General features: G+C 39.6%; 2 protein-coding genes across 3 annotated transcripts; both read right to left on the bottom strand.

Moving 5' to 3' along the window:
- Window positions 1–1,729: 1,729 nt before the first annotated feature.
- Window positions 1,730–15,175, bottom strand: alpk3b (alpha-kinase 3b). Its single transcript, XM_018666949.2, has 14 exons — window positions 14,742–15,175; window positions 14,261–14,492; window positions 12,652–12,773; window positions 12,174–12,291; window positions 10,580–11,831; window positions 6,915–9,000; window positions 5,541–5,688; window positions 5,235–5,362; window positions 5,107–5,142; window positions 4,712–4,986; window positions 4,401–4,489; window positions 3,609–3,826; window positions 3,009–3,057; window positions 1,730–2,888 (listed from the first exon to the last, which is right to left on the bottom strand). The coding sequence occupies exons 2-14, from the start codon at window positions 14,389–14,391 to the stop codon at window positions 2,582–2,584; spliced, it is 4,959 nt and encodes a 1,652-aa protein (XP_018522465.1). The 5' UTR covers window positions 14,392–14,492; window positions 14,742–15,175; the 3' UTR covers window positions 1,730–2,581.
- Window positions 15,176–18,781: 3,606 nt separating this feature from the next.
- Window positions 18,782–23,486, bottom strand: cry5 (cryptochrome circadian regulator 5). 2 transcript variants are annotated; one of them, XM_018666947.2, is made up of 11 exons: window positions 23,313–23,486; window positions 22,854–23,078; window positions 22,567–22,761; window positions 22,340–22,458; window positions 22,053–22,207; window positions 21,732–21,872; window positions 21,333–21,500; window positions 21,023–21,163; window positions 20,401–20,552; window positions 20,097–20,317; window positions 18,782–19,981 (listed from the first exon to the last, which is right to left on the bottom strand). In XM_018666947.2, exons 2-11 carry the CDS (start codon window positions 23,066–23,068, stop codon window positions 19,920–19,922), a joined length of 1,569 nt encoding a protein of 522 aa, XP_018522463.1. In that variant the 5' UTR covers window positions 23,069–23,078; window positions 23,313–23,486; the 3' UTR covers window positions 18,782–19,919. The 2 variants fall into 2 exon arrangements, with proteins under 2 accessions (XP_018522463.1, XP_018522464.1); XM_018666948.2 differs by having other exon boundaries at window positions 23,317–23,486.
- Between the last annotated feature and the right edge of the window lie 1,073 nt (window positions 23,487–24,559).

Genomic DNA, 24,559 nt, shown 5'->3' with positions numbered 1-24,559 from the left:
TCATCATCTACCTGCCATCATACCTCCCGTGTGACTGATCCAAACATACACCCAGGTCCTCTAAATAAAGTAGTGAATGGAGTAGAGCAGGTTCAGTATCAGCAGACACTTGGTGGAAATGAACATTTTCCATAGCTGAAAAGACAGCAGACACAGTAGAAAATCTGTAAATGTTGTCACCCACAATGCTGTAGATGTACACTCAGTGGGATTCTGTGAGACTAAAACATCAATGAGAAAGATTTCTATCACACTGACACTCCTTCTATTTTTGTCTCATTGCCAACACAGTGGATATATCACAAATTCTAACAAAATAATAACTTGTTAGAAATATGTACTGTATGACAGGATCATCAGCTACCTCACACTAAAATCTGTGATCTCTTCCCTCCGTTGACACCATCTGACCCACTAATGCTGATGGACAACATCGGAAGTGACACTAAGTGAACTTTTTTGTTAAGAGTGCATTTAGCTTCCCCAGTTTGTTCACACTTGTGCGTGAGGCCACCTATTACATAAACGATGACTCACTAATGACTGGGAATCACAAATGATTATCATGATGAAGTTAGCCTTTCACCCTGCAAACACACACTGGTTGCAAGCAACACTTCATTCTCTAACATCTGTGAAAGAATCTGATTTGCCCTTCAGTGGTAGTGCTATTAAGCATGCAATGGCTCAACAGTCTTTTTTATATATGTCTTCTCTCATGTTAGATATTTATAACATGCTATAGCAAAATGTGAGAAATCCTGTTGTGAATTTATTCTGAATGTATTGATATGATATGGAACAAGGATCTGTGAGTGAATATGGGATGTAACATACAGCAGTTGGTCTGTTGGTTGGTCCACCACTTTGGTCCAGACACAAATATCACATTTTGTACAGACATTCATGGTCTCCAGACAGTGGATCGTACTGACTTTCCTGGTCATCTGACTTTAAATCTAGTGCCACCATGAGGTTGATATTTGAGTTTTTTAGTGAAATGTTTCAACCACTAACCACCCTCAGGATGAAGTATAATAACTTTGGTGATCACTGAACTTTCTGTCCAGCATCATCAGGTCAAAATTTCATTTGTTCAATATCTATGACACACCTGCAATGACCTTTCCATTAGCTTTTACCTGTGTTTTGGTTAGTGCCGAATAGAAAATTAGAAAAGAAAAACCTAAATTAGCTGCTAAACATTAGCATGTTGATGTTTTAGCTTGAAGAACCTTGCTTGTTGTACCTACAGTTTATAGTACAGTCTTACAGACCTGCAGGCTTGACTGTGGGCGCTTAGCTTTTAATGCTTAGTAACTTTTGTCTTGCCTGTCGTTTTAAGGTCATCCAGTTCTTATTCTAAGATACCAGTATTGTATATTCATGCTCCACTTAGATGTTACTGGATAGATAAGGTATAATGATACCACAATGTAGATTAGCTTTCCAACTTCTGACAAATTCTAATGTTGTTGGAAAAGATAAAGCTAAAAATAAAGTGTCTAAATTAATCTGCTCAAATAACCCTTTTCATGGAAACTCATGCTGTAAATAATGATTGAATGTCAATATGATGACATTGTGACGTAGTACTCTCAGATAATAGAAGTCACTGAGATAACAACAGGTTTCTTATCTCTCTAGACTACATGTATGATAATGAGTGAATGCTGATGACTGATGGACTGACGGCTTTCATTACTCAGCCCACTCCATAATATGCTAATTTCCATTAAGAATGACACTTTATTTAAAAAGCACATGTCATGCACTTTCACAGCCTCTCCAGATGTACAAGACGTAATTACATCTTTTATATTACAGCCAGTTGCATTCAAAGGTGCAGTCTCTAAAAATGCAGTGCAATTTAGAATAGCAAGTAAACTTAACAGGTTACAATATAAAAGCACAGCACCATTAGCCACTGTACAACAGTGTCTTGTGAAGCTACATTTGGACTGATACATGAAAAAAATGGCTGTTCACTCCCTACCTTTAGAACATGTATGACGATGGGGCTTACTGTGTATACCCCCCCCCCCCCCCCCCCCTTTTTTTTTTTGATGTTTTCTTGAATTGACAAGGGTGACTGCAAAGGAATAAAAGTAGTGCTCTTGCAATGGAAATTACACGTACAATAGACAACATATAATGCCACTTCAGTCAAAATGTTTTATGTCATCACATAGTACAAATACTATGTATACTATACAAGTACAAACTGACCTGAGATTGGCATCCACAATCTGTGACCTATGGTACATGGATTGATAGACTACAAACCCAGGAAAGTCACTACTTCTTATTACATTATAGCTTTAGCCTTAGGATTTGAACATACTGTAAATGCAAGACACAATAGAAATTCACCAAAACACGTGAGGGCATCAGTCCACAAAAAGTGATCATGGCAAGGAATGGTGGCTGTTAAAATTAAATTAAGTCATATTATTTATTAATCTCCTTCCCCAGTTTCTGAAGGGTTTTAAACTTCTGAGGTTGTCATCAGCTGTCTATCTTCCCTCCAGCTCTTCCTGGGCTTTATGTGAATATCTGCAATCTCTAAGAGATACTCTTTCTATGCCATCTTAACTGCATCAGCAGGTTTTTGTTTAGTTGGGGTCTTTCTGCCCTCTTGTTCAGCCTTTCTTGGCATTCTGGGGCTGCCGGCAGCTTTCCGGCCGGTCTGAGGACTGGAGGAACCAGCGGTCATCTTGCGTTGAAGTAACGGGCTCCTGGAGCCCTTGGGCTTTGCTGGCGTCAATAAAGAGTCCATAACCTTTAGTGACCTCAGGCCAAGCAGACCACAGAAGTAGTTACACTGGTGTTGGGAGACAAATTGCTCAAAAACTTTGGGATTCCCCTCGACTGATAGACCTTGATGCCTATAACAACACACAACAAAAACAAATGTTGTGGTTGTAATTAGTAAAAATGTAAATTACCTGTTAAATGAGGTTTTCACAGTATCATTTACAAAAACAACACAGTACAAATGTACTGACCCCGTAGACTTGACTGAAATCCCAACACTGGTGATCTTCGTGTCAACACCTGCAAAATAAAACCATGCAATGACTTTATTTTTCTGTTGTTCAGGTAATTTATTCAGATGTGGCAGGCATGCAGTGTGAATTTCCATCACATTAAGTCTAAAACTGCATTAAAAATGTGAAAAATCATTCAAGCTCTAAGAGCAAAATGTATTTCAAATTTGATGAGCATAAAATGGTGCTTAATGGACCTGAAATACTCATGCCTCCCTTAAATCTCTGGATAATGGTTGAGAAGGTAAAATTCAAAGGAGCTCAGGTCAAAATTCTTGCATTTTTCTTACTGCAGTCAGTAACTTACCTTATTACTTACGGTAAGCTGTGTAATTCATCAGACAATTTTAGCTTCACATGCTCATTGCCTTATCAGTAAGCTACTGATTTTAACACAGACTTGGTAAATGTGAATTATGTCGGATAAACCAAGGAGGTGGCCACTATTTCACAGTATCCTCTGTCCCAAAGCATCATCATTTTCTTAAATATTTTAGCCACAAATCTGAGGAAAAAGTAAACTTCTCATTGTTCTACTGAATTTAGGTGACAGCCTACCTTCTAGCCGGGTGAGTAGCAGATTGCCATTGGTCCACTGAAAGATCCAGTGCTGCAGGGCACAGCATTTTTGCTCCACCCCAGAACCAGTCCTCATGTGCATTCTGCCTGTATGATCCAGGACAGAGTATTGCTGATAGTCTCCTTTCAGATCAGCCTCCACTGTGGCATAGGGGACAGTGTTTGCTGGCCGGTACATCAAGTAGACTGGAACAACCCTGTGTCATGATGTGTACAACTTTTAGGGAACCTTCATGGTCCATGTGCTTTAATGCTCAGGATGTTAAAGAATGACTCAGGTATTTTTTAAACCTTTTTTCCCCCATGCTTTTGGGTGTAAATCATTGATAGGGACTGTGACTTTCAATTATGGAAGAGGTGTGCAGATTGTTTTTGGTACCACACAATAACACAGACAAACTAACTGATCAAGGCAGTGGTATTCCAGCAACTCTCGCATTCTGTGAGGTAAAATTCCTGTTTTTGTCAATGTAGTCTGGAAGCAATATATTGCAATGTTTCTGGTTAAACAAAAAGAATCTTTCTCTTTAAAAACGTTGTCTCTCTCTGTAGGAATCCTAGCCATAATGTTGTAAGACACAAGTTAAAGACAAGGAAAATTGCCCATTGGATTACACTGCAGCAGCAGCTGGTGGGACACTGCTCTTGCTCAATACCACACCAATTCCAAAAGTTTTTGTCCCTATCATTTACACCCAAACAATGGGAAAATAAGGCCAAGGTTTAAAAAAAATACTAGTTATCCTTTAACTTTTTAGTGATTGTACTCACTCTAGACAGGGGCCAAAGTTTTCAATCACTCTTGCCTCCGCGGAGAAGATTTTGCAGTATTCACGAGCCAAGTTCTGAATTTTACACTCCTGTAATCAGAACATTGAAGAATAGCCAGAAAAGATAAGCTCAGCCTACACAAGTAAATTTGTTAAATCTAATTTGATTAGTGCCACAGTAATCCTGCGTGGGTGGCAGGAATGACAGTTGACTGATTCACTTTAATGCTGGAATTGTTAGTTTACTGGTATTGATGTATTTACATTTAAGAATATATGAATAAAGTGCATAATCAAACCTTTCCTACATACCTGCTTGATGATGTCCAGGTTTCTTTCTACAAGGCAGGTTTCTCCTTTGCCTCCATAGGCAATAGGATTGCGTACTTTAATGATGCATGTGTTACCAGACTCAAACACAGGCTCCAAACCATAGATGACTTTTGCCCTCCAGACTTTGTGAGAACAGCCACCACCAATATGAGATTCCTGCATCATTATACGGCCAAATAATTTGTTGCCCCAAATGCCAGAATCAGCCACACCCTTGCTGAATATAAGGGGTGTCATTTCAATTTCTTCTCCAACTGCACAACAAGAACATGCAACAGATTATAAGTATAGGAGCTAAGCATGTCAAGGCTGGTACTAAAAAAAAAACAAAAAAAAAAAAAACAGAGATCAGAACATGTAAAATATTATCTTACCACCAAGATCCTCACGTAGGGACATTCCTGCTAAAACTGTGAGAGAGGAAACAGAATGAGACATGCTATAGTCAAGTAATTTAAACAAAAATGTTTATGCCAAATGTAATGTACAAGAGAGTACATACTATCTGCACTGAGTAGTGTGTCTGTTGAGTCTGTCCCATATTCATTTGTGATTGAGCATCCGTAAACACCAGAGTCTTTGCATGATGCTTGAACAATGGCAAGATTGACTTGAGTTTCATCCCCTGCACTGGGAGAGGAATACAAAACAAATTATACAGCCTGTAGAAGAAGGCATTTTTAATAAGTTTATCATTCCAAAATCAATGTATATTTAAACTTAATTTGAATTACAGGACAAGCAACTATAATAAGTGACCACTTCCCACTTACACCAATTCTCAGAAAAGAACTCAAAGAGAACTCACTTTCTTTTAATCTGAGTGATTTCCTCTTCATTTTTGAACCACTTAATTGTTGAGTCACTAAGAACATTGAAGAACTGGCACCACAGTTTCAGGTGTCCTGAGGCATCTGCAAAGGTTTCACCCCTGATCTTCCGAATAACTTGAGGAGCTGAAAGGAGAGACACCCAGCACAGACAACATAGTAAAGACACACTGTGTTCTATGTTCAAGCAACCACGATGTATACAGTATGATAATAACTGGCTACATATAAGCTACATAGTAGCAGCTGCTTCGCTATATGTCATATGCTATATATAGTATATGGACTGTATAATATGGCACTGTAAGCAAATGTTGGTATACCCAAATGTTCGTATACCCCAGTCCAGTTCATTTAATTTTAATAATACTGAATATATGTATTATACAGTATACACATACACATATAATGACAGCACATCACAATGTAATGTTAGTTAGCGTTATTAACAGGAAATGATAGACGCAAACAGACATCAATTAAAGTAGAAAGTTTACAGCCAAATTTAACTGCAAAATTAAAATTTGGACCCTTTACATATTGTAAGTTTTACAAGGACTAAAGTGTCAATCAGCATAACACTTGAGTTAGAAGGAATGCTTCCATTTTTTTGTGTACTTAGGTAAATGGACTATATATGGTGTGTAACTGGGGCGTATTTTTGATATGAAGGGACCACAACTAATCATGACATTGGCCAGGTGGGAGATTTTCTTTGCACATACAATATGCTAAATTCAGTTTCATTTGGGCACAGATTAAATGAGTCCACAAAGAGTCTGTAATGTGTCTGCAGATAACTGAACACAGACCATACCAGGTGCAGGCTAGACAGTTGAACATATCAAATGTCTGCATATCTTGGTTATCACGCCCAGTACACTGTTACCTACAACTGATCAAACTGGCTACTGTCCATTATTAGCCAAATGGAATAGACTGATAAATCCATCAGATTCAAATGTCAATGTGTATCAGTATATAAAGTATGTCAACTGACAAGGATAACAAGGATTTCCAGTAAAGAAATGCCACACCAGGAGAATGAGGCGATTTAGTAATAGTGTCACCATTTACGAAGTTTGTTCATCAGAGAGCACTGAGAACTACAAAATGTCCAGCTCAGTGTATATCTTGGCCTCAGTTCTTTAAAAAGCCTTGTTAGTTACCTTGTGAATGATGTTTATCAGGTGACTCTAATAGCATGTATTGCTGTCTGCCACGATGTCTTTTTTAATACTACCACTGGGGGGTACCAAAGTAAGAACATTTTTTACATGGTACTAAAACAGCAAGTCTTTCAGGCAACAAACTTACTGAAAAATTATACTTAAAAACCAAGACTGTTTTACCTTTGAATGGGTCATGCTTATCCTTCTCTGTAGTTTTCCCCTCAGTTTTCTCCTCAGCCGCCTGCTGGCTTGGTACTTGAGTCTCCAATGCTGTCTTTCTCCTGCTCAAGAGTGGAGAATGCCTTTCTACAGGAGAGGTTCGCTCACCAGCCGGCTGAAGTAGAGGAGACCGTCGAGGCAGGCTTGGAGACGTAGAGGGCATCACAGGACTTGTGGAGAGCCTGCTGCTTGGGGATGAGACCTCCTTTTTCTGAGCTTGGTTATCAGTGGGTGATGTAGCCTCTGTGGCCTCCTCAGGTTTGGCCTTGGGTATTAGGATTTTGCGGCGGGCCCCAGAGGCCAGCTCTTGTGGAGTAGCAGAGGGAATAGGTGAAGCACAGTTTCTTCTTTTTAACAACGGACTAGTCTCAAGAGTTGGATTGGTTAAGGAGTCCTTCCTTGAAAATTCCTCAACCATAGAGCTGTCCTGCTGAGGAAGTTGAAGATTACTCTTTTGTGTATCTGGGCTAAATACACTCTGAGTGGGAAACTTTTCTTCTTTCTGCGAAGAACTGGTGTGAGTGTCATGTTCCTCCATTCTGCATTGATCTAAAGGTGTTGTGGAATTTGCTTCACTAATCCCCCTTTCAGTTTTGCTGTTGAGTTTCATTTCTGGATTTTGGAATTTTTGTATCATGTCTTTGCCTTGAACAGGTTCATCTTGGACATGCTCCAAAACAGCAATATTTGACTCCTGACTACTGGCCTTTATGGGAGTCCCAGATCCTTCACTTATAGTTCCAGATAGGTTGATCAGTCCATCCTTAGAAGTTGAAGGAAGAAATTCATGTTTGACATTTTCACTCTCAGTGAGTGAAACAGCAGAGTAGTCTATCAAGGGAACCAGACTTGAAACTCCAGTTTCCTGGCCAATGTCCATAACACCTCCATTATGTTTTTTGGCACTGCCACAAAGTCCTGTGGTTTCTATAATGGTGCCAGTGTTTACGACAGAGATGGGAGGGATCGCAAGAGGTTTTTGTAAAGCCTGAACAGATGGTGTAATTGCACCTTGAGTGTGAATTTGTTCTTGATCAGTTTGATTTAGTTGATGATACACCTCCATAAGTGTTGCCTTTATGTTTGTGGGGGGAGTAACATCAATAATTGTCTCAGTTTTCCTGTCAGGCAATGACTTATTCACTTCCAGTTTACATTCATCATCAGTTCTTAACTCCTGACATGTCTCTTTAGCAACTGTTTTAGGTTCTTGTACAAAGTCAGCATGAGGTACTATGGTTGGCACTGAATTTGCTAGTGGGAGGTCAAGTGCCTTTATTTGTGATCTCAGGAGTTCAGCAATAGATATGACTTTTGATACGGGTCTTGCAATTTCATTGAAGTCTATAATTTGTTCCAGTGGCTTTGCATTTTCTTGATTATTTAAGTGTGGTATAGCAGTCTCAAATTCATGTGGCTTTAAATTCTGTAATTCTGAATTACTTTCCTCTGCCATTTTTGATACTGGCTCATTCTTCTCTTTACAAGATACTTCCACAATGACAGCGTCAGCATCTTTGCCCACTGCATCTCTGGTTGTTTCTGTTTTAGTCTGTTTAACCATGTGTAGTGCAGCAGTTTCAGTCTCCATCTCAACTATCTTCTCATTTGGGGCCACACTGTCAACCTGCCCTAATAACTCACCTACCTTGTTACCCTGTACCTTCTCATCAACTTGTATTTCTGTCCCTTCAACAGTTTTTATAGCTGTATCAACTTGGCTTTGCAGGGCAATGGACGAAACGTTACACTCTTGGGTGTTCTCACCTCCACCAGGGTTTTCAAGGGCTGACTTCTGTAGGTCTGTAAAAAGGACTGTATGGCTTTCACTTGATCCCCTGGAATGATCCCATGTGTCCTGTGTCATGTTGTCAATGGCTGCTTGAAGACCATGGTGCAAAGACAGAGTCTGGATGTCATCTGCCGTGGTCTCACTTTCTGATGGAGTCCTTTGTGGTGGTTGTGCGTCCATCGTACACTGGTCGGGTGGAGGCTCAAGGTTGACAGGTGCACCATTCCTGTTCATCTTTGTATGGGCCTGTGTAACCTTGGGGCATAACACAAGCAGAGGTTTCCATGCTGTAAATGCTTAGTCCCTTATCCCTGGCTATGCAGGACATGGATAAACACATGTAATTTTAAAAACAGCAACAGCGTAACCAGCAACAAACAGAGAAAGGAATGGGAAGACCTTAGAGCAAAAAGAAATGTATGAATTAGAGAAAAGATATAGTTAGTGATGATAACAAGTGGCCTTTCATTCACCCGTTCCATGTTGAAGTTCCAAAGCTTGAATACCTGCCATATTAGTATTTGTAATCTCGCAAACAACACTTGCAAAGAAATCTGAGGACACAGACTCAGAAAACAATGCTTGAATGCCTTTTTTTGTTGTTGTTGTTTTTTCCTTTTGACATATATCAGTTCATCTTAATCCACAATCCAAATATAAAACTTTAAAATGTGTGTGAGACTCCAACTAACACTTGATTGAGCCTCAAAAAGCAACAATAGTCTGACATGGTGAGGCCTACTCAGAGGGAGGGTTGCTATTTTACATTTAAGTGTGGCCAGAAAGGAATGTGAATAATTTTAAGAGGTACTTCAGCCATGCAGTGCTTTGTTTCAGGTCTCAGTGTTGTCAGTATTCAGCCATGCAGCCGGGGTCAGGATGATTGCATAAGCAGTGTACAATAAAGATCCACAATCCCATAGCAGCAAAATGTTCAAGTGGTGATTGAGGATATTGTCAAATGGCCATCTATTAAGTCTTGCATTTAAAAAACAAGCAAAGAATTTCATCATTTTCTTTGCGCACTCACTTCTTCAACCACATCAGACAGGTCTCCATCACAGCACCATTCATTTTGCTTCTAAAGGAATATCTACAACCAAGTTCAGTTGCCCTTGATTCAGCATTTCTTTAATAACCATGACCCAGATGACTGACGGTCTTGACAGACATCTTTTAAAAGAACTGTTAAAAATTTTGGGAAATAGACTTATTTGCTTTCTGGGGGAAATCCTGGACTTAGATGAAAAGATTAATATGACTTTATTATCTGTCCATTAAATATATTGTAAGGCTATAGCCGTGCAGACACTTAGCTTAGATTAGCACAAAGGATGAAAATGGGGGGAAACAGCTACCCTGGCTCTGTCTAAAGGTAACAAAATCCACCTGCCAACACCTCTAAAGTGTACTAATTTATACATTATGCCTTTTTTGTTTGATTCCATTAAAAATCAAAGTGTAAAACCAACTAAATAACCTTTTGACAGCCTGGATAGCTATTTCCCCCTGTTTCCAGTCTTTGTGCTAAATTACTACCTACTGCGTAGTTCAAGTAATATTATAACAGAGTGCCAAATTATAAGTATAATTCCAGATTTCTATCTTAAGAAATGCTGCACTGGCTTTCTCTCAGACCTTTGAACTTACAATATCAAATGTGCTGCATTGATATACCTTCTACAACTGTCAACATGTGCGTCATTTAATTCTTGTCACAGAGCAGGGTATACTTATAAATAGCTATAAATAGCTCCAGGATGCTTGTGTTACTGATGAGGCCTGTACTGGCAGCACAAAGCACTCATGAGCTCATGCGAAAAGGCTCACTCACCTCACTCAGCACGGCTGGCCGAGACTCAGACTCGCTTTTTTGGCAGGGGCTTGTTTCCTTCTCAGACAGCTGATCTCCAGCCTCTTTGCATGGACGCTGAGGCAGAGCAGTCCAGGTTTCATACACTGTGTCCACTGACTTGAGGTCCCTGTGTGCTAAAGACCCACTAGTGGAGGTATCTGACTTCTCATCAATATCCATAGCTGTAGTACCCTCTGTTTTTATAATGTCTTCCTTTAATTTGCCTAGGGGCATTGATGCCACACTTGACTGTGGTTGTGTTGAGGTAACGTTTAGGTTGAGGTAAGGGCTTTGTTTCTGCATTTCCAAATTTTCTCTGGTGTCTTTGTGTCCAGCCCTCTTCTCATGCTTTGCAGTTTGTTTACCTTCAGTTCCCAAAACAATATGTCTCGGAGATGTAAGAGCAGCAGGAGATACTGAAACAGTGAGTTGTTCTCTTTGTACGACACGTACGTTTTCATCCTTCAAAGGCCTCTCAACAAGCATTGTTTCCTCTTTTGCTGATTTATGATGTTGCTCTGTCATGTTTCTGGAGTCTGAATCCACAATCGTTTTCTCTACTTCCATAACCTCTTTTGACTTCCCCTTAGACCACAATGAATCTATGCAGACTGGGGCTACAAGGGTTGGGGTCTCGTCTTTTGCCCTTCTTTCCTCAGACACCCTCTCTCCCTGTGTATCTGCTTTTGCAACTTTTGCACTATTAGAAATTTTAATCTTCTTCTTGACAAAGGGAGTTTTTGGTTGGTGTAAGGTGAAAATCTTTTGTGCTGTGTCATATGTGTATGTCCCCCCCTTGGTTCCATTTTCACTTAAGACTTGTCCATTAGTGATAGCAGAAACTGCTCCATTAGTAACAGGGACTGGCTTTTCTTCAGCTTTCTCCACAGTGGGCTCCTGCAGTCTGGCCTCAGTCTCTAGAGCCACAGCCTGGTGGTTCTCCTCACTGCCCTCATCCTCCATGGAGCTTGGCATGCTGAGAAAGGCCTCCATTGTGGAGCGGCGTTTCCTCTGCGAACGGTCCGGGCTGATGGTTCTTAGTGGCTCTTGGTTTTCTTTACCTTCCGCTTCCCTGCGCTTGTGCTCAGCCTTTTGTTTAAGCTTTGCAAAGTAGCGCTGGTGGATCTTGAACTCATTCATTTCACCCACCTCCAGAACCCCAGAGCAGGACACAATACCTTTAGTGTTGATGGCTGAGGCCTGGTATATAGCTGCATCCTCCACAGTGCAACTGCAAAGAAAAGACAACTTAAGTTACCTTGATTAAAATTATATCAAGAAAACTAATTATTGACACAACATCGCTGACAAGAAAACTCTGTTCAGGGGATAAGCTCTTCATTAATAGGTTTGCTTAATTCAGGCAAGAATGTTAGGGCTCTATTTTGGATTATGTCTTAGTAGAAAGATTAAAATAATATTCTGGTTTTGTTGCCTCAGTCAGAGTGCCCTTTGTTGTGTAATGATTTCAAGTTATTTATATAAACTTTATACAGAATAATACAATGTCGATCTTAGTAATATCTTAGTAGAACAAGTGCAGTCCAATGTTAGTGTTTTGAAAAATACATACTTGTAAATGTGCAGGGAATGGTTTTGTCCATTGCGGAATATTTCATATTTCGGCAGTCCACAGTATCTGTCTAACTGCATATCATCCTTATACCACATAACTTGGGGGATAGGGTATCCTGAAGAAAAGAAAAAAAAAACAGTTTGTTTTACAATTATTTAAAGCAGCGTGTTCTTGCATTATAGAAGATTGGGTGAATTATGAGTACCATGTTGGCTATCTGAATCATTTTCTCATGCTCAAGACATGTGACATCAGCAGTATGGTAAAATTAGCTTTTCTCAGAGAGGGTACATTATTTTGTGTATTACCTTCATTTAAGCTGTTACATCCCTATAAACATGTCACTTAGACACACATAAATACAGTGTATTATTGCGTTTTGTTGCAACATATTTCAATTTGGTTGCACAAATTTGGAGTAAGGTCTTGGAAAATGTCACTAAATTTGTTAGAAGATGCTTGAAGCAGTGTTTACCTGTAACCACACATGAGAACTTCACATTGCAGTTCTCAGACACAGCTTTTGACTTGAGGGTTATTTCAAAGGATGGCTGCGTTTCCTCAGTAAGTTGTGCCATGACACTGCAGAGTGTGCTCCTGTGCAAGAAAACAGAATGATGATCAGTCATGATGTAGCTGTGTCTACAATTTTTAGATTATTCCATACATACTGGATTATTGCTTGTGAAGGTCCCAGAGTGGAGCAAGCAAGTTATGACTGAGTATGACTAGAAAAAACCATAACAGACTCATTATATTCTACGGGATACTCTGGGGATTTAAATCAACGTCCTATAATTTTGTTTCTCTAAATGTGCTGATTTGGTTATTAGAAGTCAAATTTGGGGGGAAAATTGTATTTGAATTGCCGTTGATCACGTCTATATATTTTTTTAGTTTTCCCACCACATAGACAAGTAAAATTCTGTGTCCAGTATAAATAGTTAATATAATGGTTGTTTGCCACTTCCTTTAAGAGGTCTTATCAGTTCAAATGAAATTAATTGCAGAAATGAAACACATCACGATTAATATAATGATTCAAGAACACTGAACCATTATAGCATGTGGAAATGCGGAAGAAACATCACACACATATGATAACATAAAATGATGTGGGCTTGCACGCGTATTACAAGAGTATTATTGTCTAGCGCTTGTATATGTTATGTGCAGTTGATCCATGTCTGGTGCTGACATCAATTTTGGTGCTGGGTCAATGCACAGTTAAAGGATAGCATTACACTTCACTGCATGTTACTCATGATTAAACAAACAGAATAAGACGCTAATGCTAACGACAGTCACACTTCTAAATAATATGCATATTACATATGGATTACAGCATGTGCTCTTCATGCTGCTGTTAATGTTGATGGAATGTAAAGCTGCCCTACAGCGTAGACAAGAAAAAATCATTATTTAGCTTTTAAATTTTAGAAGACAATTTTTGCAGGAAATGTCTGGGAGTGTTTGTTTTCTGTTGAAAATGCAGTTTTCTTTTGATAAATGGGCACTTGTATGTATTTCTGCTCATATAAGTTGTTACAAACATGAACATTTAGAGCAAAGGACACGAGCAATTGTCCTAATAAAGGCAGCAGGGATTTAAAAATCTAGTTTCTTTTAAATTCCCATACAGAAATGTATGGGTAACTCAGTGGTACTGCTCAGATAGTTGGTCTTGGAAAAAAAACAACAACAACAACAAAAAAAAAACTGCTATTATCTGAAAATAATTTTTCTATTCTTATCAAGTGATGTATCATGAAAGAGGTACACCTGAAGGTCAGTGCCTCTTGTTCCATAAACAAATCTTTCCATGCAGAAGCTGTTGTTAGTGTATTGCTTGATGTGAAATGGGGCCCATGGTGCATAACTGAGATGCTGTTCTTAATCAGCACTTTATTTAAACTCTGGTGACCATGGCAACAAACAAAGAAATAACATGACACACACGTTCCACCTAGGTCAGGAAAATTTTTAAGTACTGGTGTATTAGAGTGCACATAGTGGTCAACATCTTCCCCACAGTGGTGTTTAAACAGGCTGGACAGCACACTGGGTTAGTCAGGAATCTATACCTGTTTTCTGGTCTCACGTTAGAGAGGTAGCTGCAGCTGCCAGGCCGGCTACTCCCACTGCTATCATCCCCATTGCTGGACCTTCCATTCCAAGAAGAGGAACGTGTTGTCGTTGCCCTCCGTGAACCCATTTTCCACCAGAAGAAGAGATACTCAAGAAAAAAAGCTCTCCAGGAAAAAAAAAGTTTGTGTTGTCACTTATTTTTTGGCTTTCCTGAGAGATGGATATGAGCTAAAAGAGAAGAAAATAGTGAAAACATGAACACTGATAATAGACAGAACAACAGAAAGTTATATTACATAAACTTGTGTCACATTTTAACATAAAAATAATATTCAAATTGTGTTTTTCTATAGTTTGACACAAAAAATACAAACATTAATAAAAGATGTTTGGCAGAGCTAGATCTCTTTTACATTCTGCCCTACTCATAAGTTACATGAGCAATGTTCAGCAGTCAGTTTTATACAGTTAACTCACCATTCACAAGTTTCTTTCCCTCCTTTCACAGATACCCCACAGCACTGACTTAAGGCACTGCAATTTCCAATCAAACATGAGCATGCGTAGGCTGCTGGACTATTTATAGTTGGCCTGCAAATAGGCACAAGAGCACATCACACTTTCCAAAACTTGGCTGTGGACTATAATATTTTTAAAAAAGAGCAGCATACAATGAAAAACCACAAAGTAAAAGGTCTGCGGAGAAACAAGAAAAATCCTTTTGAAGGCGAAAAGTCCCACAATAATTCCAAGTCAGTTACAAGGTCATCCCAGATTTGGTAGTTCTCCAAATAGGAGGAGAGGATTTAAAAAACAGGGCAAAGGGTTTTTTCTGTTCTGTTACCAGTGGCCAGCATGAGCTCAAGGAAAAAGAGGGACCACTTGTGTGGTCAGTCGTTGGCTGCCCTCCTCCTCAAACTTTTTAGCTCTATGTGGAGACTGTAATAAAGAATCATATGAGCCTGTCAATCAGGAGGATGACGCCATTACTTTTAAGTCCATTGATATGAGCTAGACATTCTTTCAGACATCCAGTCACACGAGGTTCTGATCATAAAACTGTGGAGTTGTGTTGACCTCGGTTTACCAAAGGACTTGTTGACTTAGATTAGATATCTAAAAAATTAAAACCAGCATAGAATTATAATGTCTTTAAAATAATAAATGCATGCCTTTCTGTATAATATTATATAAGATGGTCTGGCTTACCAAGTTCTCTGGCATGCATTGTCCTGGGAGTGACAATTGCAGTAGATCCCCAGAGGAAAAGCAGTAGGAATAGAACAGCCTTATATAGGCAGATCCCGCTGACTGCCAAAGAGCTATGGGCTCTTATCTTTACACAAGCATTCAAATATCTGACTGAGTCTGAAAATAGGAACAGTGTTTTTTGTTTTCCGCAAACAAACCATTATTAAATAGAGACTTAATTAACCTGTAAGGTTGAGAACTAAATGCTATCAAAATTAGCTTTAAGAATGTTTTATTTTTTCACTGCAACCTTCATTTTTGCACAGTAAACAAAATGCAAACCTTCCAACCCATCTTTGAACCATTAACTGATGACAGTAACTGACCCAATATGAATTACAGGTTCCTGAGTCGGTTCTCACTAAATCAAGTTCAAAGATATCAATTGGAATTATCTCTCGTGTTACCACATATGCTTGTCATATTACACATGCCGATGTCCCCTCTGTTCAGCTATTTTGTCTTACTTTTTTCCTCTATCAATCATCGTCTGTAACTCTTACACTTTCCACTTTTCCTTCCAGGGAGGTGATATCCCACCTCGATTTGACAGCCAAGATTAATCAGAAGAATTTTATTTCAAAATAGGAGAAAAAAAAAACCAACTAATTCATGACATGTAAATATTCTCAATAAAAAAAATTCTCTTTTAAACCCACCCCCAAAAATGGACACACAGTGTGGCATTTCACATTGAATTTCCATGAGAGATACAACACACTCTAAACAAACTTATACACACACACACACACACACACACACACACACTGCAGTGATAGACATGTAAGGGCTCGATACCCGTGTGTGTGACTGGCTGCTCGTTCCTGTGAAGGGGCTGGAAAACACAGTTGCCTCAGCATGGTCTGGATATTCTGGATGGGGTGTGTACAGAGAGATCAAAGCACTACAGGGTGTGGAAACACCACAGAGACCCGGAGACCCTGTCATGTGACGGTATTTGACAGTGTATCCCTCTTGAGCTTATGGGTAAACTGATCATGATTGGAGAGGGATTTCCTAATGCTGAACCATATGTATGAAAACACAGAAAAATATACAGTTATGTTGTTAGGCAGAGGTTAAACTCTGAAAGAGAGCTGCGTCTCTACTCTGAAAAATGGGATTCAACAGAAATAACAGATTCTTTAGATATTAACTGTACTGACAGACTTCCAATCACAGCTTTTCCATGAAGTTTTGTTTCCAAGTATTACTTTTATTGACGTCATATTATGCTCCCTTTCCCTAAAATAAATCACCACGTCAGTGTTTTAACAATCCCTCTCCAAATCTGAATTCGAATGGGGTCTGTGGGGGGCATGATTTCAACATTGCATGCCCATTGCCTCATGCTTTGCTATGTATAGCACTTGTCAAAACCCTGTTGTGGCTTAGTCTGGGGGATTTATAGAGGGGCTACAGATGATGCTCACTGAGATCACAACCTCTGGCTTTGTTTGTACCATTATCTGTCTTTTGCAAACATAATTGTGCCCTATCAAAAATAGAGGGAGATTACCATAGGGCAAATGTAAATTGTTATAATCAGTCATTAGAACTAGACTGGTAACGGACAGACTCAGATTAAAGGACTGTTGTTGTTCAGGATGTGTGTGTGTGTGTGTGTGCCGATGGAGACAGGGATAGGCCAGAAAGGTATGAAGCAGGTTGGACAACTGTCAGTGCTTCAGTTTCACCATGGCATTTATTTACCAGCTCCATGGACATCCAATAAATAGTGACCTTTCAGTGTGTGGTCATGAACCTTTCGCTCACAACTTCCTCTTGTCACTCGCTGTTTCTCCTCTTATAATGTCATTAGCACAACTGAAAGAGAAAATTGTGTAGCTTTTACAGAAATCTCACCAGTCCTCTTCCTTTTTTTGTTAGTTTTTTAGCACAGCTGTCCATTGGAGAACACCTGCCTCTAGTCAGCCAAAACGAATGTCAGTGTAGTTTAATTTTTCTGTGTAATTAAAGACTCGCAACATTTTCGTTATAGACAGGTGCTGTCTGTAACTATTCACCAGGTAAAGCAGCCTCACAACAGGTACCTTTGTGTTGAATGATGGAGCGCTATTATTTGTTGGCTAGCACTGAAGCTTAAAATTAGGATGGGTGAAGTGGGCATGCCAGCTGATGTTGTGGTAATCTTCAGAAAATGGTGATGTGAATTTGAACTGGCCCACTTTAAGCCAATGAAGCCGGCTCCTGCTGGCTGAGTGAGTCCAGGCCAATATTTCTTCTTGTTTGGTTCTGTTGGCTAATCAAGTGGTTGAGTGCATTCATATTATTTTGTAATGTCAGTTGATGAAAAACATTTTTTACAAATGACAGTCTTAATGAACTTGGAAGAGCCCTTGGTCTATTATGGCCCTGTATTTTTTAATAGAGATTTATAAAAAACAAACAAACAAAAAAAAAAAAACGAAAGCCTTATAACATGCTGGTGGGATCATTTCCTGTTCTTCAAACTAGCAACCCTGGTATCTAGAAAGTAGAAATTAACTGTTTGATGTTGCTGCCCATGGAGCAAATAAACTCTTGACATAAATCTACTACTATTAAAGCTTCATGAAACACCAGCTGCATGGGAACACACTGTTCTAATCCAACTGGGATATTACAGCACCCAGGTCCAAGATGGTTTGAGTGGTGAGGTGTCGACATGAAAAGACGGGGAGAGGGGCACACCAGTGGACAAACAGGGGTCAAGGCAGTTATAGCTGTGATTTTGATCACAGATTAATGAACTTTTCTGGGACTGACGCCAACTTCGCATGTTTATAGGACCAGAATATGCTCCGGTATGCTGACTTTTAGACCCCTCAACACACAGTAGAGAAAAACAGCAAATAAGTCTGTACTCAGCTCTGTGATTTCAGCTCAGCCAGGCCTGTTGGGGTCTGATGTGGTCTGTGGTCTGTGGCCATGTCGTGAGAGTTTATTGGTGGCCCCGTGCCAAGTGTACCCCCAAAAAACCCTCCCATATGAACGCACAGTTGGACATCAGATTGTTTTGATGTTTGACAGGTCTCTGTGGAAACTGAGCTTGGCTTTGTACGACCGTCTGGCCTGCTGCTGAGGGTGTGACATCATCCTCTGGATATTCACACCAGTGTCAGCTCCAAGGAAGCAGAAACAGGAGAAGACTTGACCTCCAAGGACAGCTGTGAGCCCCACACACTCTCACACACATCTTGCTTTTACGTAGCACTGCACTGCTATCACTGTCTTCAGCCAATCACACGCACAGTCTATAAACATACAGAATATTGTTCTTTATTGACTAATGGTCCTAAGTCAATATTGCATAAGGAGTGTGCTCCTGATCAGACACGAGCTGACGGACACTCTGATGCGTGGGATAAATTTGACCTGTTTCCGGAATTAATTATAAAGTTTTAGGGATGAGGAGGCTGAAGAATGAATTTCTTAGAAAAAGCAGATGACTGACATTGTGGTTGGAATTAGAACACCCTGAAGATAAAATGTAGCCTACTATTAAATATGTGGAATATTAGATTAACGATTGAATATATATATATATAAAAAATGATGTATTTCACCTGTGATTTCATTATACTTATTACAGGTTAATGATATTGAAATGTTTCTTTGCTGCACATAGAAATGTGCTGCTTGGTGCTGAACACAACTGAAACGTATACAAAATATTTCAACAATTGACAACAATTAATTAATTAAAAGTATAAATAATTTTAATTAAATTAAATATGTCTGGCAGATTAAATCAATTATCATCATACTATTAGATTCTTTGTTAACTTGCTGTATTATCCTCATTAATAGTATTCAGTATGAATGAATGGCAATGTGATAGATTTTTCTGCAGGTAGAATTACAGTGACCTCTAGTGGTAAAAGAGGTGAACTCTCACCACTGAAGTAGTTCATATAGTCCATTCTCTGCCCCAAAATACAGATTTTATATTTCATTAATGTAAACATGCCACAGATTCTGCCTCACATGTGTAATATTTTGTATCAATTTTATCTGGATTAGACACAAATACCTGAGTTAGCTGTGTTTAGGGTGTAACATGCCACTTTAGCATTTCACAACATAACAATAAAAAGGCTTTTTTTATGAACCAGTCACAGACTTCTGTGCTTGATACAAACTGTAGCTTTCTCAGCAATTCTCCTAAACACTAAATAGATATAGATAAATGTTACAGATATAAAAAGTAAAAATAAAACCTGTATTCAAAATATAAAATGGAAACCGATGAAGGGTGCAATAAAAAATGAGACATAATAGACAGCCTGCCTGCATATGCCAGTTAGAGCTTTAGCACTGGAAAAATACCAAAACTCACATATTCAGTTATTTATAATGAACAGTCATTAACTCTGTGATTTGGAATAAATTTGTGTGTGATTACGTTCTTTTTGTTTTCTTCTTCAGCATGTCAACAACAGATGGAGCCTTGCGCTTTTCACCTATGAGGAAAACAGAAAAACAAATATTGAAGAAGCAGGATTTTCCAGTAGACATGACTTTGGTAAATATCAAAGGAGATACATGTCTACTGAAAGTATTCATTTCTTGCAATACCTTGCTTTTTACTGGGTGATTCAGTGGGGGCTGGGGATCTCTTGGCATAAGCTAACTTCATCCTCTGGATGTTCTTCTTGCTGATCACCTCATGCTGCACTATAGGATGTGGGTAGTCTTTACCCACAATGCATCCTGCTGCCTGTTGGATGCTGCGAGGAGCTTTCCAAGGCTCATAGATGTACTGAGCTGGGAACTTCTTTAGAAGAGGAAGGTACTTCCTGCAAAGACAGAGGAAATTCAACTGAGCGTGACACATGTATAATAGGTCATAACTTGAGCGTAGATAAAGTTATGATCTTACTTGATGTAGTCGCCATTTTTGTCTGTCTTCTTGCCAAAGGCTATAGGGGAGTAGACCCTGAAAAACTGGTGGAAAAAGGCACTCGCTGAGAGCCACTGCCAGTTCCCAGCATTCAGAGCCCAGTCACCATCCAACAAAAGCTCCTCAAACACCTACAAGCACAGAAAAGAAATTGGTAAGACACCCCAGAAACCCCCTTGGTAATGACAGAGTGACTTCTTTTGTGCTTTATTACCTACTTGCTTTGAGAACTTCAAGCATCATTTCTACTACGTAGCTTCTTTGCAAGATTATTTTGGTTTTATATTAGAATTTGTATTTTATTTTTTCTCAAAAATTGTCAAAAGGTTTATTAATAATGTTCAGTTTCAATTTAAATTATTCCTCTGATGAGAAATCTTTTTAGAAAACTAAATCTCCAGGGGCCAATAAATTTGTTATATGTTGTTTTTAGGTGGTAATCACCCAGCTGTAGCACATGAAATTTGCTGTTTGAGCTAGAGATAAGCCATGGTATGAAATATGTATACATGGGGGCCTGCAGAGGTTTTATGCTCATTCTTTGGTAATCACACTTGCAACCTAATCTAGAGAAGCAATAAAGACAAGCTCATTTACACACCTTCTGCCCTTCCTCCCAGCTGATCCATAGGTCTCCCCTGGTGAGAAAACAAGCGACAGCATGTCTAGCCAGGTGGTGGATCCAGCCTTCCTGTCTCAGCTGAGTCATGATGGCATCAATGAAGGGGAAACCAGTTTGTGCCTTAAGGGAAACACAGTGCAGGATGACAGCCATTATTTATAGTACAGGAAATTAGATGATACCTAATTGAACAGTGATGATATGACTGTATCATTACGAAAACTCTTTTACTAACACCACCATTTCTCTTCAAGAGACTCTTTTCATTTATGGACTCAAATGTCAATACCTCTCTCCATGCAGCCAGATATTCTGGGTTAGTGTCCCAGTCCACTTGAGTACAAACAGGGTTGCCCTCCATCTTGTTAAAGTTTGGGATACCCACACTGGCTGTGTAGAAGAACTCTCTCCACAGTAACTGGCCATGCAGGGAAACTGGAGGATCTGAGTGCTTCTTCTGCAAAAACCACACATGAAAGAGTCAGACTAAGACAAGCTGTAAGTCACATGTTCATGCACTGAACAAGATGTAACACATTTTCTACAACTTAAGTCAACATCTTGCCTACTTTTTACTATTGAAATGTAATAATTTAAGTTACAGTATCATGATAGGCCACCAACTGTGCAGTTTTATTCATAGTGGAGCACATTACCTACAAAACTGTTCAGTATCGGTGACACTCACCCCTTGATACACCTCCGTCAGCCTCCACCAGAAGGTGCGTACAGACAGACAGCCAAAGGTGACGTATGGACTTAGAACAGTTGTGCTGGGGCTCAAAGAGTTTGGAGACGTCTGGGGCTTCTCAAAGTTGCACACCCATCCCTGAAATATGGAAACATGAGAAAAGTGAATTAGACAGTTGTATGTATGTTCTAGTACCTTCACAACAAGGCTCAATGAGATGTTTTCGTAATTGTTGATTTGGACATAGGTTTGGTAAGATCACTAATTTTAGAAAATGTCTTAAATAATCATGCAGAGGAAGAGGGACAACTGGAATACCGTCCGTTTCATGTGTTCATCTAGTCTCCTCAGAGCTTCCTGTTCTCCCCCTGGGAACAGCTCCTCTCCAAGAGCTGCAGTGTCCTGGCTGAGCTCCTCCAGCACAGGGATCCCATATTCCTTCTCATGGTTCTCTGAGCAAGGCGTCATCACATCTGTGCCAGAGGAGATACAATTGTATGTCGCAGTTCAACAACCTTGGTTTGAAATAATCTGTTTAATTAATAATTTCTAAAAATACACTGATGATTCACTGGCATTGTCAAGCGTTTCTGGTAGTTGAGCACCTTTCACGTCTTCCAAGGTTGGAGCAGGGATTGGTTTCTTAGGGGGGCCAAGAGTTTTCACTATTGCTTGCATGCGGTTATATGTAAGGGGAGCCTTCCCATTGTTTTCCTCAATAGTCCTGCAGAGAGAGGACAGACAAAACATGTTCAACATCTGAATGGTTAACACAGTCTTTTACAAAACATGTAAAAATTGTGTATGTATCCAAAATCAGCATGAGTAATACCTGTCTATATCATAAAGAGTGTGTGAGATTTTGTAGATGACTTCCACGTTATGTTCTTTGGCCAGTGCAGTCACTTTTTCATCCCGACTCAGACTGTAGGGCTCTGTGTCATACTCATAGGTCAGCTTTGTTATTTTCCACTTGCTGAACAGCTTGGGGAACACATCCTCTGGTTTGCCTCTCACAACAAACAGCCTAAAGGGGACAAGCACACCACAGTCAGGAGCACTTTTTAACTTACTAAGTATTTAATATTTCTGGAAGTGAACTTCTTCCTGTGTTTCTACCTGGAGTTGAGTTTCCTGAGGCTGCAGTCCAGGTCTTTTAGGGCTCCAATGAGGAACCTCCAGCGGTTGATGCCCACACGGGTATTGGTATGGAAGTAAGGATCCAGGACAAACACAGGGTAGATCTCCTTACAGTCCCTCAGAGCAGCCATCAGTGCTGGGTTATCGTGCAGCCTGAGTCCCTTACGGAACCAGTGAATACATGTATGAGCCATGTCTGTGACCCTGTAAACACACCACGGACAGTCCACTGTATTTTACAGAACAACATGTAAGGCGTACATCGAGAAGATCTGAACATTGTATCAAATGTATCACTGTATCAGTTGCAGAGACAGTGCGGAACTTTGTCAACAAAGACCCAAAACAACGAATGAACACTATGATAACAACGCGTCACAGCGTCCATAAATTACATGCCCAAGATAAACGATGCACAGTTGTAAAGCGTAACTTTACCTACTTTTTAGCTCCGCTTGTGTTTACTGAGGAATTTGTGTTTGGTAACAGGCACGCCGACTGTGTTACAAAATGGGAAGTCCTACGTGTGCAGCAAAATCAGCCAATCAGAGGAGATCTGGTGTTTGACTACACACGTGGTTTTGTCTCACTTTATCCACCAGATGTCACTGTAGTGCAACCAATACTTGAGGTCAATGACTTTCACACGGTCACAATAACCCTACATTGGAGGGTTAACAAACGTGTAAAAAGGTAAAAGCAGCTATGACAGGAAACCATACATTTCTGTCAGATTTTAAGTTACTTTGGACCCGTCGCACAATTCCTTTTTTATCGTTATTTTACTGGCTCAACATGCTCAACATATACATGTGTTTCGATGTTATTATATTATTAGTGTTGGACTTGGACTGGAAACTTTATTGAATTGAAGCCTACGGTACTGAGTTTGTCACTGTACATGTCCTCCAGCTGTTATAAATAAAGTTGTCTTAAAAAGCCTGGTGTAAGTGCAGTCGGATTCTCTAAACACCGCGGTTTCTTCACCTTGATGCATTTCTGTAAATGCGATGATGTTGCACTGTTTGCAGTTAGTGGTTAAAGTATTTGTTGTTGACCTCTGGCCATGTTTATGTGCATGTTTCTCAAATAAATTCAATACAAAGGACTTTGTAAACCTTTCACGCGGGTAAATCAGTATAATTAATTATATAACCAATTTGGTCAAGTGTCTAGATCATGTTTCTTGGTTTTAAAAAACACTTTATTGTTTTGTTTAAATCATGCTCACGTACTCCACATTCATACAGAAGTTGCATTTATCTGACATCGCCATGTTGATGGTATGATAAATGAGATGGGACTGTCAGACGTGCAGATAGAACGGACCTGAAGGTTCCATGGTTTCCATGAGTTTTATTTCAGGCGCATCATTCAGACCTGATCACCATTCAAACACAAACAACCTTCTGGTGGCCAGAAATACACAGCTCGCTGATTTCACTGGACGATTTCTTGGAAAAAGAGACATTAACCTCGGAGATTTTACACCCGGACATCCACTTGAGACCCACTGTCACTGACAAGAGGCCTTGTTCGTGGAAAGTGTGAGATTTTTTAAAAACATTTTTCAAACCCATGTTTTTTTCAATGTATTTTGCCGTTGAGACGTTCACTGATGCAACTGCTAATATTAGCGATATTTATGACTGATGTTTGACTGTCTTGTCTTAAGTTTGCTTAAC

The sequence above is a fragment of the Lates calcarifer genome, linkage group LG2, assembly GCF_001640805.2.
Source record: "Lates calcarifer isolate ASB-BC8 linkage group LG2, TLL_Latcal_v3, whole genome shotgun sequence".
Lineage (NCBI taxonomy): Eukaryota > Metazoa > Chordata > Actinopteri > Centropomidae > Lates > Lates calcarifer.
This window is presented reverse-complemented; position numbering and strand designations above follow the sequence as displayed.